General features: G+C 46.1%; 1 protein-coding gene across 1 annotated transcript in view; it reads right to left on the minus strand.

Moving 5' to 3' along the window:
* Positions 1–14,701: 14,701 nt before the first annotated feature.
* The window catches only part of AKT1 (AKT serine/threonine kinase 1), a 397,239-nt gene continuing 386,042 nt past the window's right edge, over positions 14,702–25,898 (minus strand). Inside the window, exons 13-14 of the mRNA XM_069638151.1 lie at positions 19,922–20,024; positions 14,702–16,755 (exon numbers count right to left, since the gene is read on the minus strand). Coding sequence (XP_069494252.1) covers positions 16,676–16,755; positions 19,922–20,024 — 183 coding nt within the window. The 3' untranslated portion in view covers positions 14,702–16,675. The remainder of the gene's footprint in view (positions 16,756–19,921; positions 20,025–25,898) is intronic.

Here is a 25,898-nt window from a genome sequence, read left to right on the forward strand (position 1 = left end):
CGAGGGTGATCTTGCTTAGCTTCACAGAGCAGGGTCTGATTAGTAGCAGTCAGGGTGCTAGGATGAAGCCCCGATTGAATCGGCTTTACAGCCTGCATGGGTTCAACCTTGCCTCCCTGTGAAGCTAAGCGGGATCAGTCTTGGTTTGATCTTGGATGGGAGACCTGAGAAGTGCATTGGTATAGTGACAAGGGTCATAAGCCTCTAATGATGTTAGTTTACGGGGCAGTCTTATGATTTACTGCAGCAAGGGTACTTGAACTTAGGGAGATGGATCAACGGATAAGATTAGCACAAGATGGTGGCTTCCAACGAGTTTTGAAAGTGTAAATGTGAGAAATCGAAGGTAAGACGCATATGCTAAAAAATACATGCCTTATCCATTGGACCAATAACATTGAGCAAACTTCCCCCTTAACAAACGTGAATTTGAGCTGACAGCTGCAAAATCCCTCATGTTAAATGTGCTTATTAGTACTATCTAAGAAAGTCTATATTGTACATGGGTGGTATTGAAAAATTAGAGGTCTAATCTTTAAAAAATAAATCATAAGTAATCTGTTTTTATTTAGAGAGCCTGAGATTCTCCTGCACATAAATTCCATTTTAAGCCAATCGTTTAACTTTTGTGCTTGAATTAAATTAATAAAAAAATGAATTGTTACTTACCATAGTGACTAACGTACTCTTAGTCCATAGTCACATTCCTCCATACTGCATGGGTGTCCCTCACTAGGGACGTGAGACAGAACCTTTTTCACCAGAAAAAAAACCTTCCCCTTTAAATTTAGAGGTGCGCTGGGGCGTGGCCATGGGAGCATTCGCTCCCCTGACTCTGCCCTCCGGCGCCACTCCTCAGTCCCCATTGACGAGTCGACAATATTTATCATTGCCTAATGACACCAGTATTATTAGGGGGGAGGATGGAGGGACGTATGGAGTAAAGGGGACCATAGACTAAGAGTACGTTAATCACTACGGTGAGTTAATTACTCTTACGTCCCACCCCCTTCCTCCATACTGCCTGGGCGATTACAACTGAATGTAGCTCCAGGGTGGAGAGGAGACCCTCCTTAAGAAAACAAGTTCCTTAGAACTGCCTGTCCGAAAGCTGCATCTGATATAAACAGTAGTGCTTACAGAAAGCTCAAGGGGTGGCCCAGGTGACCGCCCTCTGATGACCTGCCGCTGGAAGGCGACGGCCGCGGCTTTGGCTCTGACAGCGTGGGCATGCATGTTAGCTGGAAGTGGTTTGTGCTGCCCCTCGTAGTCCTCCTTGATGGCCGAAACCATCCACTTTGCTGTAGGGGCCTCAGATGCCATTTTAACCATGCTTTGACCCCCTGAAGGTTACAAACAGGGCGTCCCGACTTGTAGAAGCCCTTGGTCCTGTCCAGATAGAATTTCAGAATGTCTGACATCCTGACAGTGCAAGACCCTCTGAGCCTCATCCTTAGGCTCGGCAAAAAAAGTAGGTAAGACTATCTCCTCGTTTAGATGGAAAGCGCAGCCTTCTTTAGGTAGGAACGCAGGGTGCGTTCTCGGGACCACCTTATTCTTGTGAAAAGTGATACAGGGTTTTGATGCCACCAGAGCCTGGATCTTGCTGACTGCGAGCAGAGGCGAGACCCACCAGCAGAGCTGTTTTAATGGTGACCAGCCTGATGTCTGCGGATGCCATTGGCTCGAACGGTTTGTGCGCCAAGGCACCCAACACTATATTGTGGTCTCCCACAGGGTGTGGTTTCTTGATGGACGGGTAGAGTCTGGTGAGGTCTGCCAAATGTCGCTTGACCACAGGGTTGGAAGAGGAGAAGACCTCCTCCAAATTTTTGTAGGCTCCTGTGGCTGCCAAATAGGTATAGCATGTGTCCACCTGCGCGCCTGAGTGGGAAAGGTGTGCAGAGAAGGAGAGCACATCATCCAACGTGCACCTAAGGGGGGGGTCGATCTCCTTAGAGTCCGCCCAGGGACAGAACCCAAGGAGCTAGGGCCCTGGCCCTGCCAGGAGGCGAACTGCTGGCACTTCTTGTTGTCCCAGGAGACAAATAGATCCACCTGAGGATGCCCCATCTGCTGAAGATCTCCATCAGCACTTGATCGTTCAATTGCCACTCGTAATTGTCCACTCCCTGTCTGCTGAGCCTGTCCGCTTCCAGGTTGGACTCCCCCGGAAGGTGGATGGCCCTCAGGTAGATGGTGTTCTCCAGGGCCCATTGCCACATGCTGATCGCTAGGCTGCACAGTGGAGGAGACCTGGTACCACCCTGCTTGTTGACATAGTACCTGCTGGTGGAGTTGTCCGTCTGGATGAGGACGACCTTGCCCCCAATGAGCAGAAGGAAAGCTTTGAAAGCTAGCCAGGTGGCTTTCAGCTCCAGCCAGTTGATTTGAGACTGTTGCTCCTGCTGTGTCCAGACTTCATGGACTCTGTGGTTGTCCAAAGTTGCCCCTCAGCCTTCCAGGGAGGAGTCCCTAGTAATGGTGACCTGCGGTGCCGGTGGCCGGAAAGGCTTGCCCGTCCGCAGGTTGTAGTCCATGGACCACCATGTGAGGTCCGAGTGGAGAGAAGGAGGAATGCTGACAAGCTCCGCTTGGGAGCCCGGCTCCTGATTCTATGAGGCTGCAAAGTGCAGCTGTAATCTCCTCATCTTGAGTCTCGTGTGGGGTACGGCCAGTAGGACCACTGCCATGATGCCTAATAAGTGTTGGTACCACCAGGCCGAGGTCACTTCTCGGGTGAGGAAGTGAATAGTGGCCCTCTTGATGGCCGTGATCTTGTCCTCCGAGGGGAACACACTCTCAGAGCATATGAGGCCCAGAAAGGTCAGACTCTGCGTAGACTGCAGCTAAGACTTCTTGAGATTGATCAAAAACCCCAGCTCGTGGAGTGTGATCATAAGGGTGGAGGAAGTGTGATGAACCGCCTCTGTAGATCTTGTTTTGACGAGCCAGTCGTCCAGGTACGGGTAGATGTGGTGGCCCTGGGCCCTGAGGAGGGCTGCCACTGCCTGCATTCATGAGCCTGGTAAATCCCCTGGGGGCTGAATTGAGGCCGAAGAATAGCACCTTGTACTGGAAATGGCAGCCCATGATCCTGAAGCGCAGGAAGGAGCGATGCGGCTGCCAAATTGGGACGTGTAGATAAGCGTCCTTCAGATCCAGGGAGCACATCCAGTCTCCTCTGGACAATGTCTCCGCAATGAGTGCTGCCGTAACCATCTTGAATTTTTGAAGAGGGAGGGAGAGGTTGAGGGTGGAGAGGTCCAACACAACTCTCGGGCCAGCCTGGTTCTTCTTTTGTATGGCGCAAATCCTGGAGTAGACGCCTAATCCTCACTGGGAGGCTGATACTTCTTCCACTGCCTGGCTCTCGACGATCGACCAAACTTCCGCCAACAGGGTTGCTGTCCCAATCTTTGGGAGTGGAGTGGAGTGGAGGAGGTAGGGGGCAGGAGTGAGGAACGGATCGGTAGGCAGTATGCTGTGGATACTACATATAGGATCCAGGGGTCTGCGAACATCTGATGGAAAAACTGTGCGTGAAGGGCAAGCCTGCCCCCCACCAGAGACACGTGTACCCGAAGGGGCCGTGTCATGCCTTCTTTCCCTCTGAGGCTGTTGCGGAGTAGGGGGACTGAAAAAAGCCCTAGTCCCCCCATCCCCCTTTTGTTGTTTGCGCCGGTGCTGACTTGGAGAACGAGCTGTCTGGACCTCTGTTCTTGGAAGCCCCGGAACCTGCCGAACACCACCCCTTGTTGGACTGTTGATGTGACTGGGTGTATGCCATGGGCGTGGCCTTCGTAAGAATAAAGAATTTGCAGTTTGGTGGTGGAGTGAAAGAGGTCACCACCCTCGAATGCAAGGTCCAATATGCGTTCCTGGATGTCCGGGTTGAATTAAGTAGCCCTGAGCCAGGCAGTCCTCTGTCCATGGCAATGCATATGGCCTGGCCAGGTGTGTCAATGTGGCCCACAGTGGACTACATGATGTCTTGTGCCACCAGTTTAGCCTCTGCCAGTCCCGCCTTGAAATGTGCCTGGCTCTGCACTGGAGGTTCTGGAAGGAAGTCGGCTATTTGCAGCCAAAGCCTCTGGTTAACAGCTGCCAGCATGGCATCTGCGTTGGATTGACCAAGGTGCAGCGAGGTGTTGGAATAAAGCTTTTTTCTGTAAGCCTCCAAGATCTTCTCCTCCTTGCCTGACAGCACCGAGGACGAAGTGGTTGAGGACAACTGAGGCTTTCAGTAGAGTGACACTGCAGCGATCACCGAAGAGTACGGTTGAGGGTGTGCTGGCAGCAAGAGTGGACCCCCCCCTCCATTTTCCTATACTTGGCGTCGAGGCGCAGATTGACAGGCTGGTCTGAGTGGGGCTTAAGCCACACTTTTTTGGCCAAGGCGACAATGTCTTTCTGCATCGGCATCCCTGTTCTAGCCGCAGGGCATAGTGTGAGGACCTCAGCCAGGATTCCCACCTCTGGCTGTTTGACCTCAGCTTGAGGAAGCCCCAAGTATTCTGCCAAACCTGCAAGCCATTCGTGGAAGGCCTTGGCTGACAGTGGCGTGTCAGGGTCTTCTTCTTCGTCAGTGTCCACCAGTGTCCGGCTGGTCCAGAGCGGGTGGAGGAGTGCTGGGCGCCAAGGGCTGCAGTGTGGAGACGGGAGCCAGAGACTGGAGTGGAACCACCTGAACTGAGGGAGGCAGGGGAGCCTGAATCGAAGGAGCCGGCACAGGCAATGGGGGCTGCACCAGGGCCTGTAGCGCTGGAGCCATAGAGGAATGACTATAGGCGCAGGCGGAGGGGCCGGAGGGAGCATGTCCCTGATCACATCCCAAAGGATGGACCCCATCTGAGGAAATCTCATGAGTGTGAGAAACTTTTCAAAGAACCTGTCCTCACAGGCCGGTGGGGTGGCAGGTGATGTTGACGAGGTAATGGGCGGCTGCTGGGGCTAGTGCATACTCTGTCTAGCTGGCTGCGGTGTAAACCTGCCCTTCAATGCTGATGGATAAGCTGTAGGCCACGTACCTGGTTGACACTAGTCCCACCTTGCAACTCATTCTCCCACCTGCTCCATTCCAAGAGGCGGTATCTGGCGTGGTGGCCCTCTTGTCGAGCTGCGTGCCACATGCCAAAGTCGTGGTGCTTGGCTCACTGGGCCCAGCCTCCTCCAGGACTCTTGGCAGTGGAGCATGAGACCTACCCTGCACCTACGGATGGGGCGTGGTAGGTGTATTGCCCTCAGCGGTATTACTGGCAGTGCTGCGTGCAGGAGCACCCTCGGACATCTGGCCAGTACTATGGCGTAGCCTCTCTGGTGTACACCAGGTAAAAGAACCTTGCGGTCCCTCAGCACTGTCACCGGAAGGATCTACAGACCCCCTCGGCCTGGCGGCCTGTTGCTAAGATAGCCTCGGCACCCGTGCTGGCATGAGAACGTGAGAGGTTCCTCCCGCTCGGGAGTTTCCTTGGGAAGGAGTCACCCTTGCGGGGTACGCTGGAAAAAAAGCAGCCCTCCCTTGGCCCTTAACATATGCCTGACGAAGTCCTTCAAGTCCTCTGGAGGTGACTTCTTGAAGAGCTGCCTCCAACTAGCAAGCGGTACAACCTTCACAGCCGTGGTCGGGGCCAAGGCACCGGAGGCAATGAGCGTGGGGATCTGATGTAGGGAAGAGCCCCTTGCAGTCTGGACACCTGCTGAAGCCTGCTGAAGTAGACATGCGCCGGGGAGGAGAGTGGCGCCAGAGGACCGAGTACCTGATTGATAAAATAAGACAAAAAGACAGAAGAAAGTATCCGGGGAAGAGCGCGTGGTGTTACGTGGCCGAAGCCAAACCCAGCAGTGGTGAAATCTGCCTGTTCCCGTTGACGCAGAAAAGGAGACTTGGGAGTGGCACCGGTGGTCCGAGTCAGGGAAGCGCATGCTCCCAGTGCCGTGCCCCGGCGCGCCTCTAAATTTAAAGGAGAAGAAGGTTTGTTCTGGTGAAAAAGGGCCGTCTCCTGTCCCTAGCGAGGGATGCCTGTGCAGTATGGAGGAAAGGGGACGTGATGTAAGAGTAATAGTCCATTGTCGGATATTGATCATGCGCAAGCAATCAGTTATTTATAGTTCAACAATGTTTGATCTACGATTGCTTTAGAATATACTAAACACTGAAAAAAGTATGATCAAAATAAATAGTGTTTGAAAAAATATTTATAGCATACACAACCCTGGAGACAATCAAGGTGCTCAAAGACCACTACTGGAATGGTTTGGCACATTATGCAAGCTCCTTAACATGAAATAACAGAGTAATCAATTTTCCATCAGAATCGCATATTGTAGAACTGTCGACAAAAGCAAGGTACCCGAGGAGTAAATCGGGCTTGGTTTCTTTGTGTAATACTGACATTGTTGTGGTGAAATTAAATGTGAAAATGTAAGTTACAAACTGAGAGAGAGACTTAAAGAATCTGACAGTCCCTGGTCTCTAGAGCAAGGTCTGTGTGATATCAAATACCTAAATAGGGCACAAAAGTTGCACTCGCCAGGAACCATTGGCTAGTGGCATGTGCTGTGTGCATGAATTGAATTGAGGTAGTGAGTGACTTTTTTATGGCAGGCTATTAGCTTGCTACCATGACCCCCTGACCTAAAAATGTAAGTACATGTTGAGCATGAGGGGAATTACCTTTTTAATCAAATTTAAAAAAATAACTTTACAATGAGGGGATGAGCAGAGGGGTTTTCTATTGCACAGGGGACCAGGACTGGTCTGTATGACCTTCCGCAAAGCACAAGCCCAGTCCTATGATATTGTGCTCCTCATGTCCTTAGTTATTGTTTTTTTCCTTTTCTTTTAGTGGATTCTATATTACAGTTTTCTGTTTCCTTGTTGGCTGAAGGCAAAACCTGATAATGGACTCATGCATAGAAATGAGAGGAAGCTATGCTCCTTCCCCTCACGGGTTACGGAAGCAAGGCCATGGTCACGTGTCCAGCGGATCCGGCCAACCTGAACTGGTAGGAATAATGGATAGTTGCCCAGTGATGGACGTCGTCCCAAGGATGGAGGACGTTTTCCTTTGGTGAGGCGGACCCGGAACGTCTCTCCCAGAAGTAATCGCCATCGCTCGATAGATTATGCTTTTGGAGCTACACTGCAGAAGAATTATTTCTGTTAATGGCCTCTGAGATGGGACTGATTCTTTTTTTAATCGTTTGGCGGGATATGGTTGATGGAAGTCATAGGCAGAGGTTTTCTCGACCCCTGAAGGGTCAGGAGCCCACGAGCCTATAAAGATAACGGGTCTGGAAGGCAGGTGAGGTTAGTTAGATGGGTTGGTCTGGGCGCTAATGCTGCTCTCCGTGACTTGCAAGCTAACAAGTAAATCACCTCAGTTTGCCATCTATTCAAATCAAAGTGTGAGCCTGATATTTTCTTCGACATATGAATCTTGCGCAATCTGAATTGGTTCTTTGTGTTAATGTTAACGTTAAAGGATATTTGTACCACGCACTAACACCACCGGCGTGGTCCCCTGGCGCTCTAGCGGCTCTGGAAGAAAAAAAAGGGAGAGGGGGGGTGAGTTAGTGGGAATGAGCTGGAAAGTGCAAGAGAGCAGTGATGTGCTGGTGGCAGCCTCAGCCCAGTGGGTCCGTTGGCTGGGCTTGGGGTGTTTTCCGGTTGGCAGTCGTCGTGTGCTGTTGTGCAAGTCTATGTGTGGTGTGTTTTGTTGTTGCAGTGTAGTGTAGTTTGTGCGGCTTGCTGTGTTGGAGGCTTGTGGTTGTGTTTGGTTTGAGTTTGAGAGGTGTATGCAGAGGGATGGAATTGTTAATGGGTTGGTTATGGATTCATGATTGCACGCTTGGTCTAGGCTACGCAGGAGAGTCGTGTAACAATCATTGAATTATATGTCTGTCTAGATGGGACGCAGGCTGGGTTGAGGAGTCCAACTAAGTGCGGCATATGCTAACATTCACAATTCCATCTAGATGCGACGCAGGCTAGGTTGAGGAGTCCATCTAAGTGCGGCATATGCCAACATTCACAATTCCATCTAGATGCGACGCAGGCTAGGTTGAGGAGTCCATCTAAGTGCGGCATATGCCAACATTCACAATTCCATCTAGATGCGACGCAGGCTAGGTTGAGGAGTCCATCTAAGTGCGGCATATGCCAACATTCACAATTCCATCTAGATGTGACGCAGGCCAGGTTGAGGAGTCCATCTAAGTGCGGCATATGCCAACATTCACAATTCCATCTAGATGCGACTCTAGATGCGACGCAGGCTAGGCTGAGGAGTCCATCTAAGTGTGGCACATGCTAACATTCACAATTCCATCTAGATGCGACGCAGGCTAGGCTGAGGAGTCCATCTAAGTGCGGCATATGCCAACATTCACAATTCCATCTAGATGCGACTCTAGATGCGACGCAGGCTAGGCTGAGGAGTCCATCTAAGTGTGGCACATGCTAACATTCACAATTCCATCTAGATGCGACGCAGGCTAGGTTGAGCAGTCCATCTAAGTGCGGCACATGCTAACATTCACAATTCCATCTAGATGCGACGCAGGCTAGGTTGAGGAGTCCATCTAAGTGCGGCATATGCCAACATTCACAATTCTATCTAGATGCAACGCAGGCTAGGTTGAGGAGTCCATCTAAGTGCGGCATATGCCAACATTCACAATCATATCTAGATGCGACGCAGGCTAAAGTTAAGAATTCCATCTAAGTGTGGCACATGCTAACATTCACAATCCTATCTAGACGCGACGCAGGCTAAAGTTAAGAATTCTATCTAAGTGCGGCATATGCCAACATTCACAATTCTATCTAGATGCTCTCCTCCTTGGAACCAGGCAGTAGCTGCTTGGAATTCCCAACATATAAGGCGCACATGGAGGAAATCCTAAACCATGTGAATTAGTTCTTTGTGTTAATAGTGAGATTCCATGCTCTGTGGAGCTAGGTCTGGGTCATATGAAATTTCTAAAATGTTTGGTCCAATCGGGTGCTTCTTAATCAGTCTGAATTGGTCCTTTGAGTAATACCGACATCCTGCCCTCCCTAGAGCAATAGTAGAGGGACTCGTAAACACTCCGACTTGGTCTTCTGTGATAATAACATAGGGCCTCATTACACGGAAGGCAGTAAGGGTTAACGGTCACCGCTAATGGTACCGGTGACCGTTAACCCTTACCGCCTGATTAAGAGGTCCCTTTGCGGGTTGGTACTTTAACGCCTGCTTTTTAGCAGGCGTTAAAAACCAACCCGCAAAGGGACCAGTGTGCTAATTACAGTACCGCAATTTGCGGTACTGTAATTAGCACCTTCCCCATTCCCATTATGCCCTATGGGGCAAAAATGGGAATGGGGAAGGGCAATGGGGGAAGGGGGAATTACCGCCCTGCCTACCTTGGAATAGGGTGGTAATTCCCCTTTCCTCCAAGGCGGTGCAGGTATTTTACCGGCATGGACCAAGGTGCTAATAGCTAATAGCACCTTGGTCCAACGCCTACGTTGTATTGAGGCCCATAGTCTGCCTCCTGGACATGGAGCGAGGTTTGAATGAATCCTTTGTGTAAAACGGACATCGTTCATGCTACTCTCAATCACTAGAGCAGACATGCTTACACTGCACCCTATTCCTGCCAGTAATCTGTATTTATTTCTAATGACCTCCCCCCAAACCTCTTGCCTGTTTCAGCAGCCCTCCAAATGCCAATGTGTACTCTGTTCTGCCTTTGCCTATCCATTCCAAAAGTACCAGAAAAAGCAACATTGGCCCTCATTCCGAGTTAGGACTACACCATGGAGTAAATAGCTCCATGGTTGGCAACCATGGAGCTATTTACTCCATGGAATACCGGCATGGTGAATGGAGTAATTTCCGGTCCATTCCAAGGTTGGATGGACCGGTAATTCCCCATTCACCATAGCCCTTCCCCATCCCCATTTCTGCCCCCATAGGGCTCAATGGGAATGGGGAAGGAGGTAATTACGGCACCGTAAATTCTGGTGCCGTAATTTACTCCAAGGTCACTTTGCGGGTCCCGTAATTTACTCCTGCTAAAAGCAGGAGGTAAAGAGGGACCCGCAAAGGGAACTCGGAATACGGAGGTAAGGGATTACCACCATCGGTGCCCTTACAGGCGCCGGTAATCCCTTACCTCCAACCTCGGAATGACCCCCCATTGTCTTTGAAAAGGCGAAACTGCCTTTTGTTGCTGCACTGCAACATTTAGAACGCTTCTTTGCATTAATATCAGATGTAAAGACTTAATCTTGCACTTCCTGTTCTGTGCACTTGCACAACCTTGAATGTTCTAGGCCCTGCAAGTCTGTCTGTTCGGTCTTACCTCTGTCTCCCCGCTTTACCTTGCTTGTGCTTGACATTCTCATGCATGGGTGCATCGGATGACCAACTACCAATCAGTCTGAAATGTCGCCAGGCCAGTACCGTAGTTTATGATTTGTATGCCTCCCCACCTTTTTTCTCAAGCTCTTAGTAGTAGATATGCCTCTGACCTAGTATCTTAGCTATTGCTGTTCGATAGTTCCGAATCTTCAAGGCCTAAAAATGACTACTGTATTCCCTTGTTCCGTTCCCGCCTTGAAGCGCTTCACTTGTGCATAAGCGCTTTACAAATAAACAATTATAATCCTTTTTTTAATCAACATTTATACGGCCTGTATTTAATAAACCGTCATCATCGCGCATACCCCTCGGCCTGTTTCTGGCCGCTTTATGAAAAACATATTTAACTTCATATTAGGATTAAGGCTTCTGTTGAGCTTTAACAGCTCACAGAGCAAGCCAAGCACTTTGAAATTCCTTCTAGGAGTGTACCAGTGTAAGTTTATTTCCAGTTTTCTTTTGCAAGAAGAGTTATACTGGCTAAGGTTGGATTGGGAGCAGGCTTAGGAGTTTGCCTCCCAGTGTCTAATTTTAAGCGTCTGAGCCTGCATGGTAGAGAAGGTGGGACTGCCATGCCAGTTCCGCCTGCAGCAACTGCAAGAAGGTGTGGCAGAACGCTCATCAAATGTGAGTGCAAAGAGGCAGGGCAATGCCGCCCCTGAACTCCCCCCCCCGCACACCCCCCCACACACAAACCAATGGCAGCTTTCATAACAATACAAAATCACATAGAATCCAAACTCTCATAACATCGTCAAACGCTAGAAATGAAACACAATTGTGTACAGGTTCCAAAATCCTTCGTAGGACCAACTTTCCTTTTAGGTTGTAACAAATAGTTGTCCTACTGATGACAGCAGTCAAAGTAATGATTGCACTGTCGGGCCATCATTTATTAATTTGCTAATATTTAAGTCGATTTCACCAGTGGTGAAGTGTACGAAAAGAAGTAGTGGAACTATGTTCCCTGCTGGTCGGCCCTGCTCCCCACAAACCCCATCCCTGCTCCCCTCCCACACACAATCCAAACCCCCAAACAAACACACCTGCTATTTATGGGAAAGTGCAGTGCACTGAAGTGCAAGCCTCAACTTCTTCCTACACTTTTATTTTAAAACTAAACCATTCTAGAACGGTTTCCTTTTAAAATAAAAGTATAGGAACGGTAAAACTTAAAAATAAAAAGTATGGAAGCACCGCTCCCGACCACTTCGACCTCTGGATTTCACAATAGTGTTTTACAGCAAGACACAAATGAGCAATACACCAAACATACTACGCTGTACACAGGGGCGCCAAGCCCATCCCCCTGGCAGAATGAAGTAGGGGCTGACACCCTCCCCCCCCCGCAGAAGAGAAGAGACGCAGCATGGATGGCCCTTTGTTCCATCCATACTGTGTCTCTCTCTGGCGGCCCGGGGAAAAACAAGGTTTAGAAATAGTGGGACAGATGCAAAGCAAGAGGCTCTTGCTTTGCATCTGCCCCTCAATTTCTAAAAATCGTTTTGGGTTGGGTATACTTCTACATCTGTGCACCTGGGTGCACAGATGTAGAGGTACACCCAACCCAAAACGATTTTTGGAAATGGAGGCAAAGATGCAAAAACAAGTCTGTCCCTCAATTTCTAAAAATTTTTTGGGGTTTGGTGTATTTGTACATCTGTGCACCCCTCTTGGCAAGAAGGGTGAACAGATGTAGAGGTACACCCAACCCAGAAGGATTTTTAGAAATGGAGGCACAGATGCAAAGCAAGTCTGTCCCTCAATTTCTCAAAATCTTTTTGGGTTTGGTGTATTTGTACATCTGTGCACCCCTCTTGGCAAGAAGGGTGAACAGATGTAGAGGTACATCCAACCCAGAAGGATTTTTAGAAATGGAGGCACAGATGCAAAGCAAGTCTGTCCCTCAATTTCTCAAAATCGTTTTGGGTTTGGTGTATTTGTACATCTGTGCACCCCTCTTGGCAAGAAGGGTGAACAGATGTAGAGGTACATCCAACCCAGAAGGATTTTTAGAAATGGAGGTACAGATGCAAAGCGAGGGAGAGGGCAAATGAGACTGCATGTCTGAGTGTGCACGTGGTGAGGGGGAATGCTATGGGCGGGGAGTGGAGGCGTATGAGCCAGCTCTTTCTAGTAGAGTTGCCATATTTGAAATGGGGCAATGCTGATACTCCTCAGTTAGCTGGCTATACTCTTGATGGGATAGTACTGCTGTAACAGGGCTTCTATAATTGTTGAATCTTCTCAGCGATAATACTATGCTTTTGTTGAGGCAATGCTAGTTCATCTTAGTGGGGCTGCTATACTTTTGATGGGACAACATCAGCACTTCTCAGTCGAGCTGCTACACTCTTATTGACAAGGCCCCAGCACTTCTCAACAGATGTATTTATTTTTATTAGTTATTTATTTCTAAGCGCGGACTGAGGGAGCGAACCTGTGTTGTGCGGACTGAGGGAGCGAACCTGTGTTGTGCGGACTGAGGAAGCGAACCTGTGTTGTGCGGACTGAAGGAGCGAACCTGTGCTGCTCTGTGTCGTCTTGCTTCCAAGGCGAGCACGTTGCCCCTGAGCTATCCTTCCGATACTCTAAAGATCTGAAGTACATTTAATGATACAGAACCAGAACTATTGAGCAAGTCTGTCATCATCAGAATAACTCAACACTGTCGTGGTTATACAAGAGCTCATATATTTAAAGGGATGGAATTACTCAGAATGTAGCAGCACTATTCAATAACCCAAAGCTCTTAAGCATAGTTAATGTGAAAATGCTACACTTCTCACCATTGGGCCAGTACTGCCACTTCTCACAGAGGCTTCTACACCTTTTATGGGGCAGCACTGATCCAGCCTACTGCTCACATGCTCAGAATTGTCATTTCTCAGCAGGACTGCAACACTATTCCATTGTGTTCTGTATGTTGAGTGCTTCTTCACCACCAATGTGGGTTCATGGCTCTCTCCCAGTGTGTAAATAGTAGATCTGTCTACATTCAATTGGCAACAGGCATGTCCGGAGCTGCCTGCTGTCCATAAACTGCCGCTCAGGATGTTGGGAGCCGTGATGGGGCAAGGGATAGAAGGCTCAAGCCTGTCCGATAGCAGAATCAACAGGGTCTTAAAACCTGCTCACTGCTTCTGTAGGGGCCATGGGGCAAAATGGGCCTGATCCCACGTACAGGGGGTTGTTACCCCTTTATTTCTCCTGAATGAAAGAATGAGCTCTCTCAGACACAAGTTATCACCCCTGCACACACATTGAATGAATATGGTATGGATCTATTGATCGAGAAAACTGGAGTGACGATTCAGAGTGTTTTAACAGAAATATAATTGTCTTCCCAGATGGGAGACTGACTCCATTAATATACATGGGGTCACTGAGATGCCCAAGAGTGAAACTGTACATTCAGTTGTGAGATTACCAGCAACGGTTGATACTATGCTCCAAGGAGTGAGGTTCCCACTCAATATATCACACTGTTTATAGGTGTGAGACCCATCCTGAATGCTTGCCCAAAGAGCCTTGGCCAAAGTTTCACACTGAAGAAGTGAGCATGTGATCCGGGGTCTGCAGCCCACAACACGCAGGGGATTCCCATGCTCCCACTTGCGAGATTTGCACCAAATTAGTGAGATTGTGCACCAAGGTAGGAGGCACACACACAGTCTTTGCTCTGATGTTTGACACACTCACAGCAGTATGGGACGGCATTGTTCTCTCATCCTAGTTGTGTTGCTCTGCCTTTTGAGGGCTACTACAACCTGGATGATTATAGAGGGGTGGAGTAGGGGGAGTGATAGCCTACTGGAATGCAAATCGAAGACTTAAATCTCCTTCTTACTTGACTTTAGTATATTCAGTACATGCTAGCCAATGTTTCCATTGTTCAGTGCTGCGCGCGACACCACACACCCAACCCCGCACGCCGTTGCACCAAGTTGGCGACCACATGCAAATTTGCCGTCCTATAACTGCCACTGATGTCACTTCCTGTATTTGGGGTCCCCCAGGAAATTCATAAATCGGATCCCCTGAGTGTACATGCTGCAAACGAATTACTTGACGAGTACGCATTTCTCAAACTCGCCAAAGTGTTGCGACTGTTAACTGCACCTTTAATGTACCTAAATTACATTCGAGCAAATCCTCTAAATTATCTTCAATTGTTTTCTCCATTATGGCACAGATGCCCAGTACAATCCTGTCTTAAACATACTTCAGTGAAGCGGATTATAGTTGGTGAATTGAAATAGAATTGAACACAAATAATTAAGAGCTTCCATTGTTAAAACAACTTTTATTTTGGGTGTCTTGGGAGAAAATGTGTCATGTCATACAAGTAAAAATACTATACGTGAACATTGTTTTTAAAAAAAAGTGATGGAATGCGTGTTAAGCTTTCCCATTTACTTTCCTGGGAAAAGTAAGGACATTTTGTAATCAATCTTCTGAAGAAAAATAAAAAGCTATTTCATTGCAATACACTTCATTATTGTATAGTAAAAAAAGAAGCCATCTAAAAGAATGCATTCTACAACAAAATACGGTCATTTGCTTGGTTGCTCGCTTGGTTAAACCGCTTCATGTATTAATAAAAAGAGTATGGGCAAACAGGAGGCTCCAAGTTGCTTTTTTTTCCAAAAAATAAAATTATAAAAAAACACATTTAGGGAAAACATGGTACAACAAAGAAGTAAAGTGTGTCACATAAAAAGATCACATTTCAGCACCTCACAATAGCCGGTATGAACTGCATTGATCTGGTCCTACATCAGGATGCCCCGATATGCATCTTGTCACTTCTTAAAGTAAAAAGGCACCTCAAATGTGACGCCTTTTCAGCAGCAGCGATACCACAGCGGATTTTCAGAACAAAGGCTGTGTCAGTGAGTTCATAACTTTTCCAACCACAGTTTAAAAAAGTACAGCGGTAGAATGTCTTTAAAAAAAAATACTACTCTACAATCCAGAATGTAACATACATTTCTGGAAAAGGGGCAGCAGTCTCAGAATGTGACTCATTTTTAAGTACTGGAAGCCTCGGGCCATTGAATCAGTGCTGTAAGACAATACATATACTTAGTGTGCCTGTCCCCAGTTACCGAAAAGAAGACAAAACATGAAGAAAAAACAAATCTTTTATACCAAGAAACGCATTACAGAGGAATCCTGCTTCATTTCATTTGTAAGGAAGTCCATCTTCTGATATTCATTGGCATTTTTTGCGGGATTGCAGCTTTCGTATTGGATGCAAAAGCATAATGGGTTTTAATACATTACATGCTAAATAAGCTTTGGACCATAAAACCCCATTATTTCAAGGTTTCCCTTAAATGCGTTTCTTCTTGTTCCTGCTCACGTGAGAGCATGTACTGTATGCGTTTACAAAGTAAGCATTATGAGCCTAACACTTAAGATTTGAGGTACTGCATGATAACAGCATGCACGGTTTGAAAAAAATCAAACACATTCTAGCAGTATTGTTCCAGACGACCATTGTGTGCATTGACAATCTGCTTGCAATATCACGTGAACCAAGCGGCTAGTTATGGAAATATTACATTCAATTCCTCAAAGTGAAAATTGCATGTACTTTGCACAAGTTCGCCGACGTTGTGTTGACCTGATATGCAATGTCCTGTAGCGAAATTCATCACAAAATAATATTTCTTAATTGAGTTACCTCATTGAGGTTATTAATTCTGTTGCCATAGTTGACTTCCTGTTGTACACTGATGCCTCAATGCTAAACCATTGCCATGCAAAGTGACTTTGATCCTTGCAACTGCACAGGACTGGTTGACTTTGTCGTATCGCACAAGCTACAATCTACCAACCCACACTGTTGACTTCATGTTAAGATAATGAGTTTCATGAAATAAATTAATAAAGTAGAGAGAGAGGAAGGGAGGGGGTGTTGGGGGTGGGAGTTTGTCGTCTTAAATTTCTTGCAGTCACGTTACGTGGTTCCTCTCTCAAGATAACCATTTGGTGTACATTCGTGCAAACACATTGGTTCCCTCATTCAGCACGAAGGTCTGCGGCTTAATATTTCGGCATGATTCCATTTTCAAATATGCATTTGAGACTTGCTTGGACACAAACGTTCAAACTTGGTGAAATTCTTCTGAAGTGTTGTACAAACATAGTTTGCAATCCAGACACCATAGAACACATTAATCAATGTGCACTAAGTTAAGGTCCTCAAAAATGTGGTCTCATTTTGAATGCCAAATAATGGTTGCAAAATATTAGGATGTACCGCTGGCAGAGTATGAAAACTGAGGGAAGTGGGGCCTTCTCTCATTGTCTACAAAGTCCAAACTGTCATCTGCAAGTCAAAAGGAGACGAGAATGAGAAACAAGTATTGCTTTATTTCCTTAGATATACAGCTAAGAGCATCACACATTCTGCACTCACATTGTTTAGACAGGAAAAGCAATGAAGCATATGCAGAATATATGTTCACTATGCAAAGCACTTTCCAAATTAGCATATACAAGTTAATAGCCACAAAAAGAGTTAAAACAACTCAATTTTTAGGTTTGCGTAGTACTTTCATAGTATCTTTTGAGGGGTATAAATAAACAAACTGTTCCTTACTAATTAGTTATGGGGAACAACAGTAATAATCTTTTATTCTACTTAGAAATACTAAGTCAATAAAAAGTGCAGTGCAAAAATGGGATAACTCCTGATAGGACAGCTTTGCTGCACCAGCATTCAAACAAGTGCAAGAAAGCGACACATACACAGAAACGTGCATGAGATGAGCAAAGAGAAAGGAATTAGAGGGAAAGAGGGGCACCGTTTATACTCTGATAGGAAAAAGGAATTGCTAAAAATAGGGAGATGGAAAGGAAGTGGACAAAAGGACAAATGAAAGGATTCATAAAAAAATATAGTGCCAAAAAGTGGAGAATGGGGAAAAAGGAATCACATTTACATAGTGCTTGTTAATAGATACTTTATGGTTTGGTATTCTCCATTTACTGATCTGAGAAGGATGCAGAGTTGGCGTTCTTGATAATCAAAACTTTTATCTTTAGGTTTAACAAAAATCTCACTGGCATTTGCTTGAATGATTGAGCTACCTGAGCCACAGGGGGCACTGAGTGAATGGGGGGAGGCGGAGCATCGCACGGGACAAGTGTTGCCTCCACTGCGTTCCCTTCCTGTGCCTTAAGTCACCATGAACATGGGTTGGAGCATAAAAGGAAATAATAAAGGCATTTTACGCCTTCCTTTTTGCACTCCAGCTCATTCGAAAATTAACCCCATGGTGTGCTTATATAAACCACACTGCAAACTCTTCTCTTGTTACTGTGGGGGAAAGAGCAGTGTTTTTACCAACAATAGGCACAATACCTTTACAGCTGTCTCTTGTATTTCAATGGTTAAAAAGGGTAATTTGTAATCTTTCCATTCCTGTATATCCCTTAATTCTGAAGTCAGATTTGTTTCTCGATTACAGAAAAGTGTCTCTGCGGGATCAGTGTTAAGATGAGGAGCAACATGCTTATGGCACAATAGTTGCTGCCATGCTTGAAAGTATAACATCTAGGCTGTCCGGACATGGCCGGTACAGAAAGAAAAATGTTACTTACACTTATCAGTATTTTTGCAGTTCTGTGTGTTATGCATTCACATGTTGTGCCTATCCCTTATTTTGTAGTTGGATTTGTAATTATAAATTGTTTTAGGTAAAAGGTTTTAAATTGGGTGTGTGCATAGGACAAGATTGCTCACAATGGCAACATTAACCCACACGGTCCCTTGCCTCTGAGAGATGACTTGTGCATATACAGAGGAGCTGCAACATATTGTCACTCGTTTTACCCGGCATAGATGTGGGCTTACACGGCAGGCTGGTTCATAAAAAGCGTTAGTGGTTTCTGGCGTTGCATACCTTAAATAGATCCCATAAGCATATATTATTGCTGCCTCTCTGGGCAGATGTACGTAGCCCGATCCAAGTATCAGTCTAATGTTATGGTTAAGAGAGCAATGGCAATCAGAATCTGTTCTTGTTTGGAGTTGAAAATACATTTCCCTGTCATTAGGCACATCCTTCATCATCCCATCACAGATCAAGAGCATAAGCGGCATTTACAAGTATGCAAATGTGCCCGTAAGAACAGGGATTGCGATTTAGAGTTTCCATGCGAACGGTTCTCTTGATGTAATAATTATTCAGGGACACTTGAGATATTGCTACCCAGCTAAAGATACATTTTGAAGACATTCCAAGACAGCAGGGAATGTTTTTCTTTGGGCCATGCGAAAGGTCTTTATGCAGCACGCAGTCAAGGGCAGGGCTGGTGGAGTTGAGCGCCGGTGTATAATACCATGACACCAACCAGCAGCAGTTTCTAACAAACCTGTTGCTAGTGCTGCTCTCCAAGAAAAAAGCATTCAATAAAATGATTCCCAGAAAGCATTTCCTCCTAGTATGATTTGGTTAGATGTGCATTGTTTAACAATTCTGCCACAAACCAAAATACCATATATGAGCATTATTGATTCAGAGTTTCTCTGATTGAAAGTTTAAAACAAACTACCCTACAATCATTGAACACCTACCTACTTGGCAGCTCTTTGAGATTTTAATATTTTTTAAGGCAAGCAGGTTTCATTATATCAATATTTTCCTTCAGTACAGAGTTACAGTACCAGGCCATGTTCATAAACATTGGTTTTGTTGGTATACATATTTTCTCTGGATCACTCAGGATTTCTAAAGTTGTGAGATTTCTTACGTCAATCCCACTATTCCTGCCTTCAGCATTTTTCCTAATCCTGTAGCACCACCCACAATAATCTTTCTCTGAGCTGGTTGGCAAGACACCTCTCAGTATCACTTTGACACTTCAAACTCGAAACAATATTGTAACTTGTGTTTGCGCTGGCAAACGGACAGTCAATCTACGCGTACTGACATATACCCAGCTCTAATATGATAACATGGGATGGCAACCAACCATTCAGTGGCCGTCTACCGCACACAGGCACTCATACTACACAGTGGACGGCAGTGGCGATAGTCTTACATTGTGTCAACATTTCAATAATGTTGAACAGCCACTACAGGGAGGTCAGCCCATACTTTGTTACCCTTCACTGAATCGCCATATCAAAAATAAGACCAAGCAACTTTCAAAATGATCTTTAGTGGATTATTTGTTCTTCAGTATGTCCCAGCATGCATATGGTCTATTCAACTATGCATATTGATCAATTGAAATTCTTGCGTTAGAGAAGGAAACACATCCCTGGGATTCCGTTCCCCTAACTCAGGAGTGTCCAGGTCACTTTTTCTTTTTTTTGCCTAATGTTTGATGTGTACTATACTTTGAACCACTTGGTTACACCAGCTATTAACAAGCAATAACACTACTTTCTGGCTGGAATTGGGACCTTAATGGTAGCCCCCATGGAAGTACATATCCAAGAAGGAGGCCTGCTCAGACCCTAAAGTTACGCTGCATGTACAAACCTTGGTCCGGCGGAGTGATTGTAATCATCTGGGCTGTGAATTCTTCATCAAAATATCTTGTGTCGATCTCAGAAGTAACCTGAGGCTTAAATGGCGGTACAAGCTGAAAAATGAAAAACAAGAACACGGTATGAAAAACAAGTGTATACTGCACCCTGCTATTAGGTAAGAGAACACATACCACCAATCAGAACGTATGACACAGTTGTCAGGTTGTGTAGGCACATGTTGTAAACGGTACACAATTCAGCAAGACCTTCTTGCAGAAAGCATTTGTTAGTAAACTTGGCTTTCTTACATCGCAGTAATTTTAAAATGTGTAACATGTGAAAACATAAACCCGACGTCTGTTAACTGAGTGACTGTGCAGTATGTTAATAGTTTGGAGTGTAGCAGGGGATTGGCTTTCATATGGTATGGGTGCTTGGACAAACTTTGTATAGTATTGTTTATAAGAGGTTGTAGCCTATGTGTGCATTAAGGCAAGGTCTATTTGGTTGAAGTTGAGACCGAGTTTTTAACAAGAACTGGTCATGGATGGCATTAGCTGTCATTACCACTGAGGCTCTTTGCTTCCTGTGAAAGTTTGCCAGGACTGATCGATACAAGGTGCCCTCTTAAGCATGTGATTACCATATCACGTCAAGTAAAATCACACTGTGGTTTGGCAAAAAATCAGAATTTAATGTAAATAGTAAATAGGGGGACTTATTTTAGCAACATTCACCTCACTGCTGCAAGTACAATATATATTTTTCAGTATTGGGACTGTATATAGACTGTTTCTGTAACTTCTTTGTCTGAGGTATGACTTACCGTTGATGACAAAATTAATTATGTCTATCATCAAAAACAACCCTTTAGTGTCTCTTTAATTCTTGCTTGAAGTGCTGTTCTTTGTTTCTTTCAAAGGAATATCCCGGAATGTCGTTTTGCGCCTTCTGGCATTGCCCTTGCGTACTTTGCACTGCCTTTACATACTTAATTTCACCAACCTGGTGGCAGACTTTCTTTCCCGAATCTCTTGGCGTGTGCTATATGTTGCAGATCGGGGTTTGGGGGGGTTAAGTAAATATAAAAGTTGAATGGGTATTGGGGGGTTGCGGGGGTTCTACTTCTTGGATGCTTAGCAACACATTGAGTCTCGCAGCTTTCCTCGTATTAAAAGACAGCTATTGAATGATCAGTCTTCGAATGTCTCTTCACACAGTGCATCCAGTTCTTGTAGATCAGTATTTTCCATGAATACAAGCACACAGAATATTTGCCTTAGTGGGGCCCCTCCTGGGAAGCACTCAAGACGGAGGATTGCACTGTCTTGTCTTATCTGAACACATTCCGACATTCTCTACAGATTACCAACCACATGGCCCAATGGCGCACCTAGACTGCCCCAGCCCAAATTCTTTCAGAGCCCATGTGTGCCCTGCTGCTCTGTAGACAATGAAAACAGTCATTACTAACATATTTTAAAGCAGCAGGAGTTTGGGACTTTATTGGCTCTAGGAAAAAGTAGACATTACTCCACCCTCTGCTTTCTGAGCTTTACTGCATGTTTCACACCACCCTCCACTAGTTGTGGGGGCCAGAAGATCATCTTAGGGTTGTTTGATGCCATCATGCATATGGAGAAACATTATGGTGCAAAGATAATCCTAGTATGTGATGAGAACATGCTTCAGTTGGAACATATTGAACAGTACATAGCTGTTCTGTGCACAATATCCATGAGTTTTGATCCTGGATGACGTTATGAGACCAGTGATAGTCCAGACTTAACGACAAACCAATCGGAGTGAAACTCTGAATGCCTAGTTCTAGAGGAACCTCCCCCTAGATCAATCTTTTTTCTAGTAATGTAAAGAAACACACCCTGGCCCGTGGAAGTTGACAGCACCACCTACAACTCCAGCATCAAAGACCACTAACACTCTGAAATGACATCTGTCATTTCCACAGCTGGGAAACTGAAAAAGTGGCAATGACTCCCCTGTGGACTAGAGGATCACTTTCACTGGCCCTGTCCGTTCTTTGGAAAAGCCTGATTCAACTGCAGCAAGGAATGCCAGTTTGCTGCTCCAAAAGAGACAAGTTAGGCACCCCCCCAACTCCCTGCGATGAAGGTGCGATTATGGGTGGAGATTTGGTAGGTAAGGTAGCTTACACAGCCCCAAAGGACCTGGACACCATAGCTGGTGTAAAAGTCGACATTCTATTAGATTCCAGTTCCCTTTATCCTCTGATTATGGAAGCCATGTACAATAGACTGGAAATGTTCATAGCATAGGGAAAACAAACCTGCAGGTGTAGACACTGGCTATTACTCTGCTCCTCACATTGAGGTCATTTTATTGCAGTTAGGCTACAAGGACAGGTCAGCCTTGAGGATGGGTCACATTGTCGAGGAAGGGTCTTCTCATCTCGGGCTGCCTTTAGAGTGAGGTTAGACATTGGAGGGGAGAACAAGTTAATGCAAGATGCATCAGAAGAACCATATATTGGGCAGATGTGCTGCTGCGGAAGTACCCAGAATTGTTTGCCGACAAACCAGGATTCCTATGCAGTTTTCAACTCCAAATTAAGCTGGAGAAATACTGATGAGGCCCCACCAGTGCCACTCCTGAAGCTCAAACGAGCAGCCATTCTTAGGGATTTAATAGAGATTTAGGGATCTGTGAAGTGACTGACTAATAATCAGTGGGTCTCTTCCATTCCTCTCTAACAGACCGACAGAAAATCACCCTCCTCCCCCTTTCCTCTCCACTGCATGCCCAGTAAACACCGGAGTACCCCAAGGCCCCTGCCACCCTCCCCTTCTCTTCAACCCCTACCTGACCTCCATCTCCAAGATCATCCGCTCACACATCGTGACTTGCTACAACTATGCGGATGACACACAAATCATCATGACAATTGCCAGATCGCCCTCGGACCCCAGCCCTGATCTAACAGCATGTGTCTCAGACATCGACGCTGGATGACGACTAATCGCCTCTCCTGAACCCAGGTAAAACGGAGATCATGGGGTGTGGGAAAATCTGCCGTTTCCCCTTCCGACTCCCTGGCCACCTTTGCTCGGACTCCCCCACCTCCCCCCAACCACCCATGACCACCACCACTGTAAAAAAACCTTGGCTGCACAATGGACTCAAACCTAACTCTATTTCAGCGCATCAAAAATACATCCAAAGCCTGCCATTTCCACCTCAGGCGCCTGAAGCTTATGTTTCCCTACCTAACCTACTTGAAAAGACTGGAAGCAATAATGTACATTGTCATGTCCAAACTCCCTCAACCTGGGTGCACCGGCCTATCGGTTAAACTCCAAAGAGTACAGAACTCAGCCACCAGATCTCACCAGCCCTCCGCACCCCACACTGGCTCCCAATTGGTCGTAGGGCCACCTTCAAATTCCTTTGTATTACCCACGAGCAGTGCACAAAGGAGGCCCCAAATTCCTACAAGGCAAGATCACACCCTACCTTCCAACCTGCACCCTTAGATCAAGCACTGCCCTCCTCCTAGTGGCCCCACCTCAAATTCGACCTGTATCAGAGGGCCGTCCTACTCAACCCTGGCGCCAACCTTGTGGAATTCACTGCCTCCCCGCATTAGACACTTCAAAGACTACATGGCTTTCTGGAAGGCACTCAAAGCCTGGCTATTCGCCTAACCGTCCGATTTATCACCTAGGCCGACACCTGGCGTGGTACCCCGCTGCAGGGGCGTTGCTATGGGGGGAGCAAGGGGGCTATAGCCCCTGATCTTTTGGTTGTAGCCCCGGATAGAATCTCAGGAGCTACAGCCAAAAGACTAGCTAGCCCCCAGTCCCAACAGTTCCGACATCAGCGTGCCCCGGGTCTTTTCCAGACCTAGCAACTCCCCTGCCCCGCTGAATACGGACCCTACCATAGACCGTCAGGCCTGATGATTTCCAAGCCCACCGCATAGGGCCTCTGTCCATACGTGAATTCCAAACCGCAGTGGGACCCTGACTCAGCACCTGACAGAATGCATTCATCTCATCATCTGCAGGAACTCAGCACCCGCTAAGCCCTAAAGCCAGCTATTGCCATTAATCATGGGCAATTGTGCCAGACTCGCAACCCAAGCACCAACACTCTTGAGCTTGATCAAGGCCACACAATTATGCACCACGCAATCTGCCCTAGAAGGCAGCTGCCTGCTAACGGTACACCACTGGAATCCCAGAGCAGAACTAGATATCAGGGGCCGTTGAACAGTTAAGCTGCTAACCACTCCTACCATTGAATGTATATAACAGAACTACCGACCGGTAATTCTATCTAGAAGAACTAGAGACCCATGCGCTAATCAGCCCTTATGAACTTAATCACTGACCTGCAAATATGCACTATGCTATCAAACCAGGAATTGCCTCACTTGCTAATCCTCACGAAGAACTATAGCAAGAAACGCCCCAGCACTTATTTGTTGCTAATCCCACCTATCTGGGTATATCCACATAGAAATTCCTACCGGCGAACCAATTTAACAAATTGTCGGCGAGGATAGTGCTAGCAGCTATGCAATAGCAACATGAATTTTGGGACCGACCTCTCCGTCTCCACCCACCAATCTTCACCAAACAATGTGACCCAGGAGGATTCCACGCCCTAGACAGGGACTGGAATCTAAACAGAAACAGGGTCCCTCTGAACACACACAGACAACACCACTATACTAACTCTTGTCTCTGCACCAACAAACCAATAGAATGCAGCTACACCCCTCGAATTATTCAGCCTAACTGCACACATACTTACACACCGCCAAATTCAACTCATCAGCCATTAGAATGGAGCCATATCTCATCAATTCGATCTAGCTGCACACATAACGTCACCCTCGAGCACCAGTGCTGCCAGAATGCAGATACCATCTCCATTGGTTCTACTGCACACATTCTACTGCCCTTACACAGCCACCGCACCACAGCTAACGTTAGCATGCAGCTACACATCACCTACTGCACACATACCGAGTGCACCCATGCACGTTGTACTACACTACTCTCCCCACTGACCTGGACTGAATCTGTATTTTTCCCAGTATTCACATAGATCCAACGGAAAGTACTTCCCGAGTGCTGAGAAACATTTTGATATGCTGTAAGCGACCAACCACTTGACTTTTGCGTAGGCATGGATGGGCGCGCACCCTTATTATTTCTTACTCTGTTGGATCAGATGAACTATTACGTGACAGCATAATATTAGAGGTAACTTAATACCTTTCTTATGACTCACGCATTTATTGCACCTCCTCAATTTCACTATTGTTTTGAAAACACTCAGCCAAGGTCTTCTAAATATCCTTTATACATGAGTTATCTTTAGGCACTAGCCAAAGAATACCAACTAAAGGTTCTTTTACAGGACTAGTAGGCTCTTGAGGGTGTAGAGGAACTACACCGTGGTTGTTTAAAGCCCAAAGACAGACTCTCCATTACTGTTGGCAGAAACCGGGATTATGGTTTCAACGGCCATTAACAGTCTATTGCTTAACATACGTACACAGTGTAAAGCCATTGGTTTAGTGGTTACAATCATACTAGGTGTCCCTTGCCTGAATATTTTGACTTGACAACCTATAAATCAAGATCTTGTCCTTAAGCCTTCTTTGTATTGTTTTTTTGAATTGTTATTATTTGATTTAGGTTCTTAATAATTTCATTTGATTGTATTTTCAATGCACAGATTATTTGAGAAGAACATTGAAATTTCTGTTTGATTGTTTTTGAAATAGATTTAAAGTCTGGATACATTTTATCAGCCCCTGAAGAAGAGAATTCATCTCGAAACGCGTTGGGCAAACGCCCCCTTGTTTGGATCAATAAAAAATGTTGTGGAAAAGCCTAACAAAACTTGTTTGTTAGCTTAATTATGGACACATTACTTACCTCTCGTGGTTGATTTACTTTTTGTACTTAGAAATTCTGAAATGCGTAAAACTG

Source organism: Ambystoma mexicanum, chromosome 14, assembly GCF_040938575.1.
Source record: "Ambystoma mexicanum isolate Mex_15411 chromosome 14, UKY_AmexF1_1, whole genome shotgun sequence".
NCBI classification, from domain to species: domain Eukaryota; kingdom Metazoa; phylum Chordata; class Amphibia; order Caudata; family Ambystomatidae; genus Ambystoma; species Ambystoma mexicanum.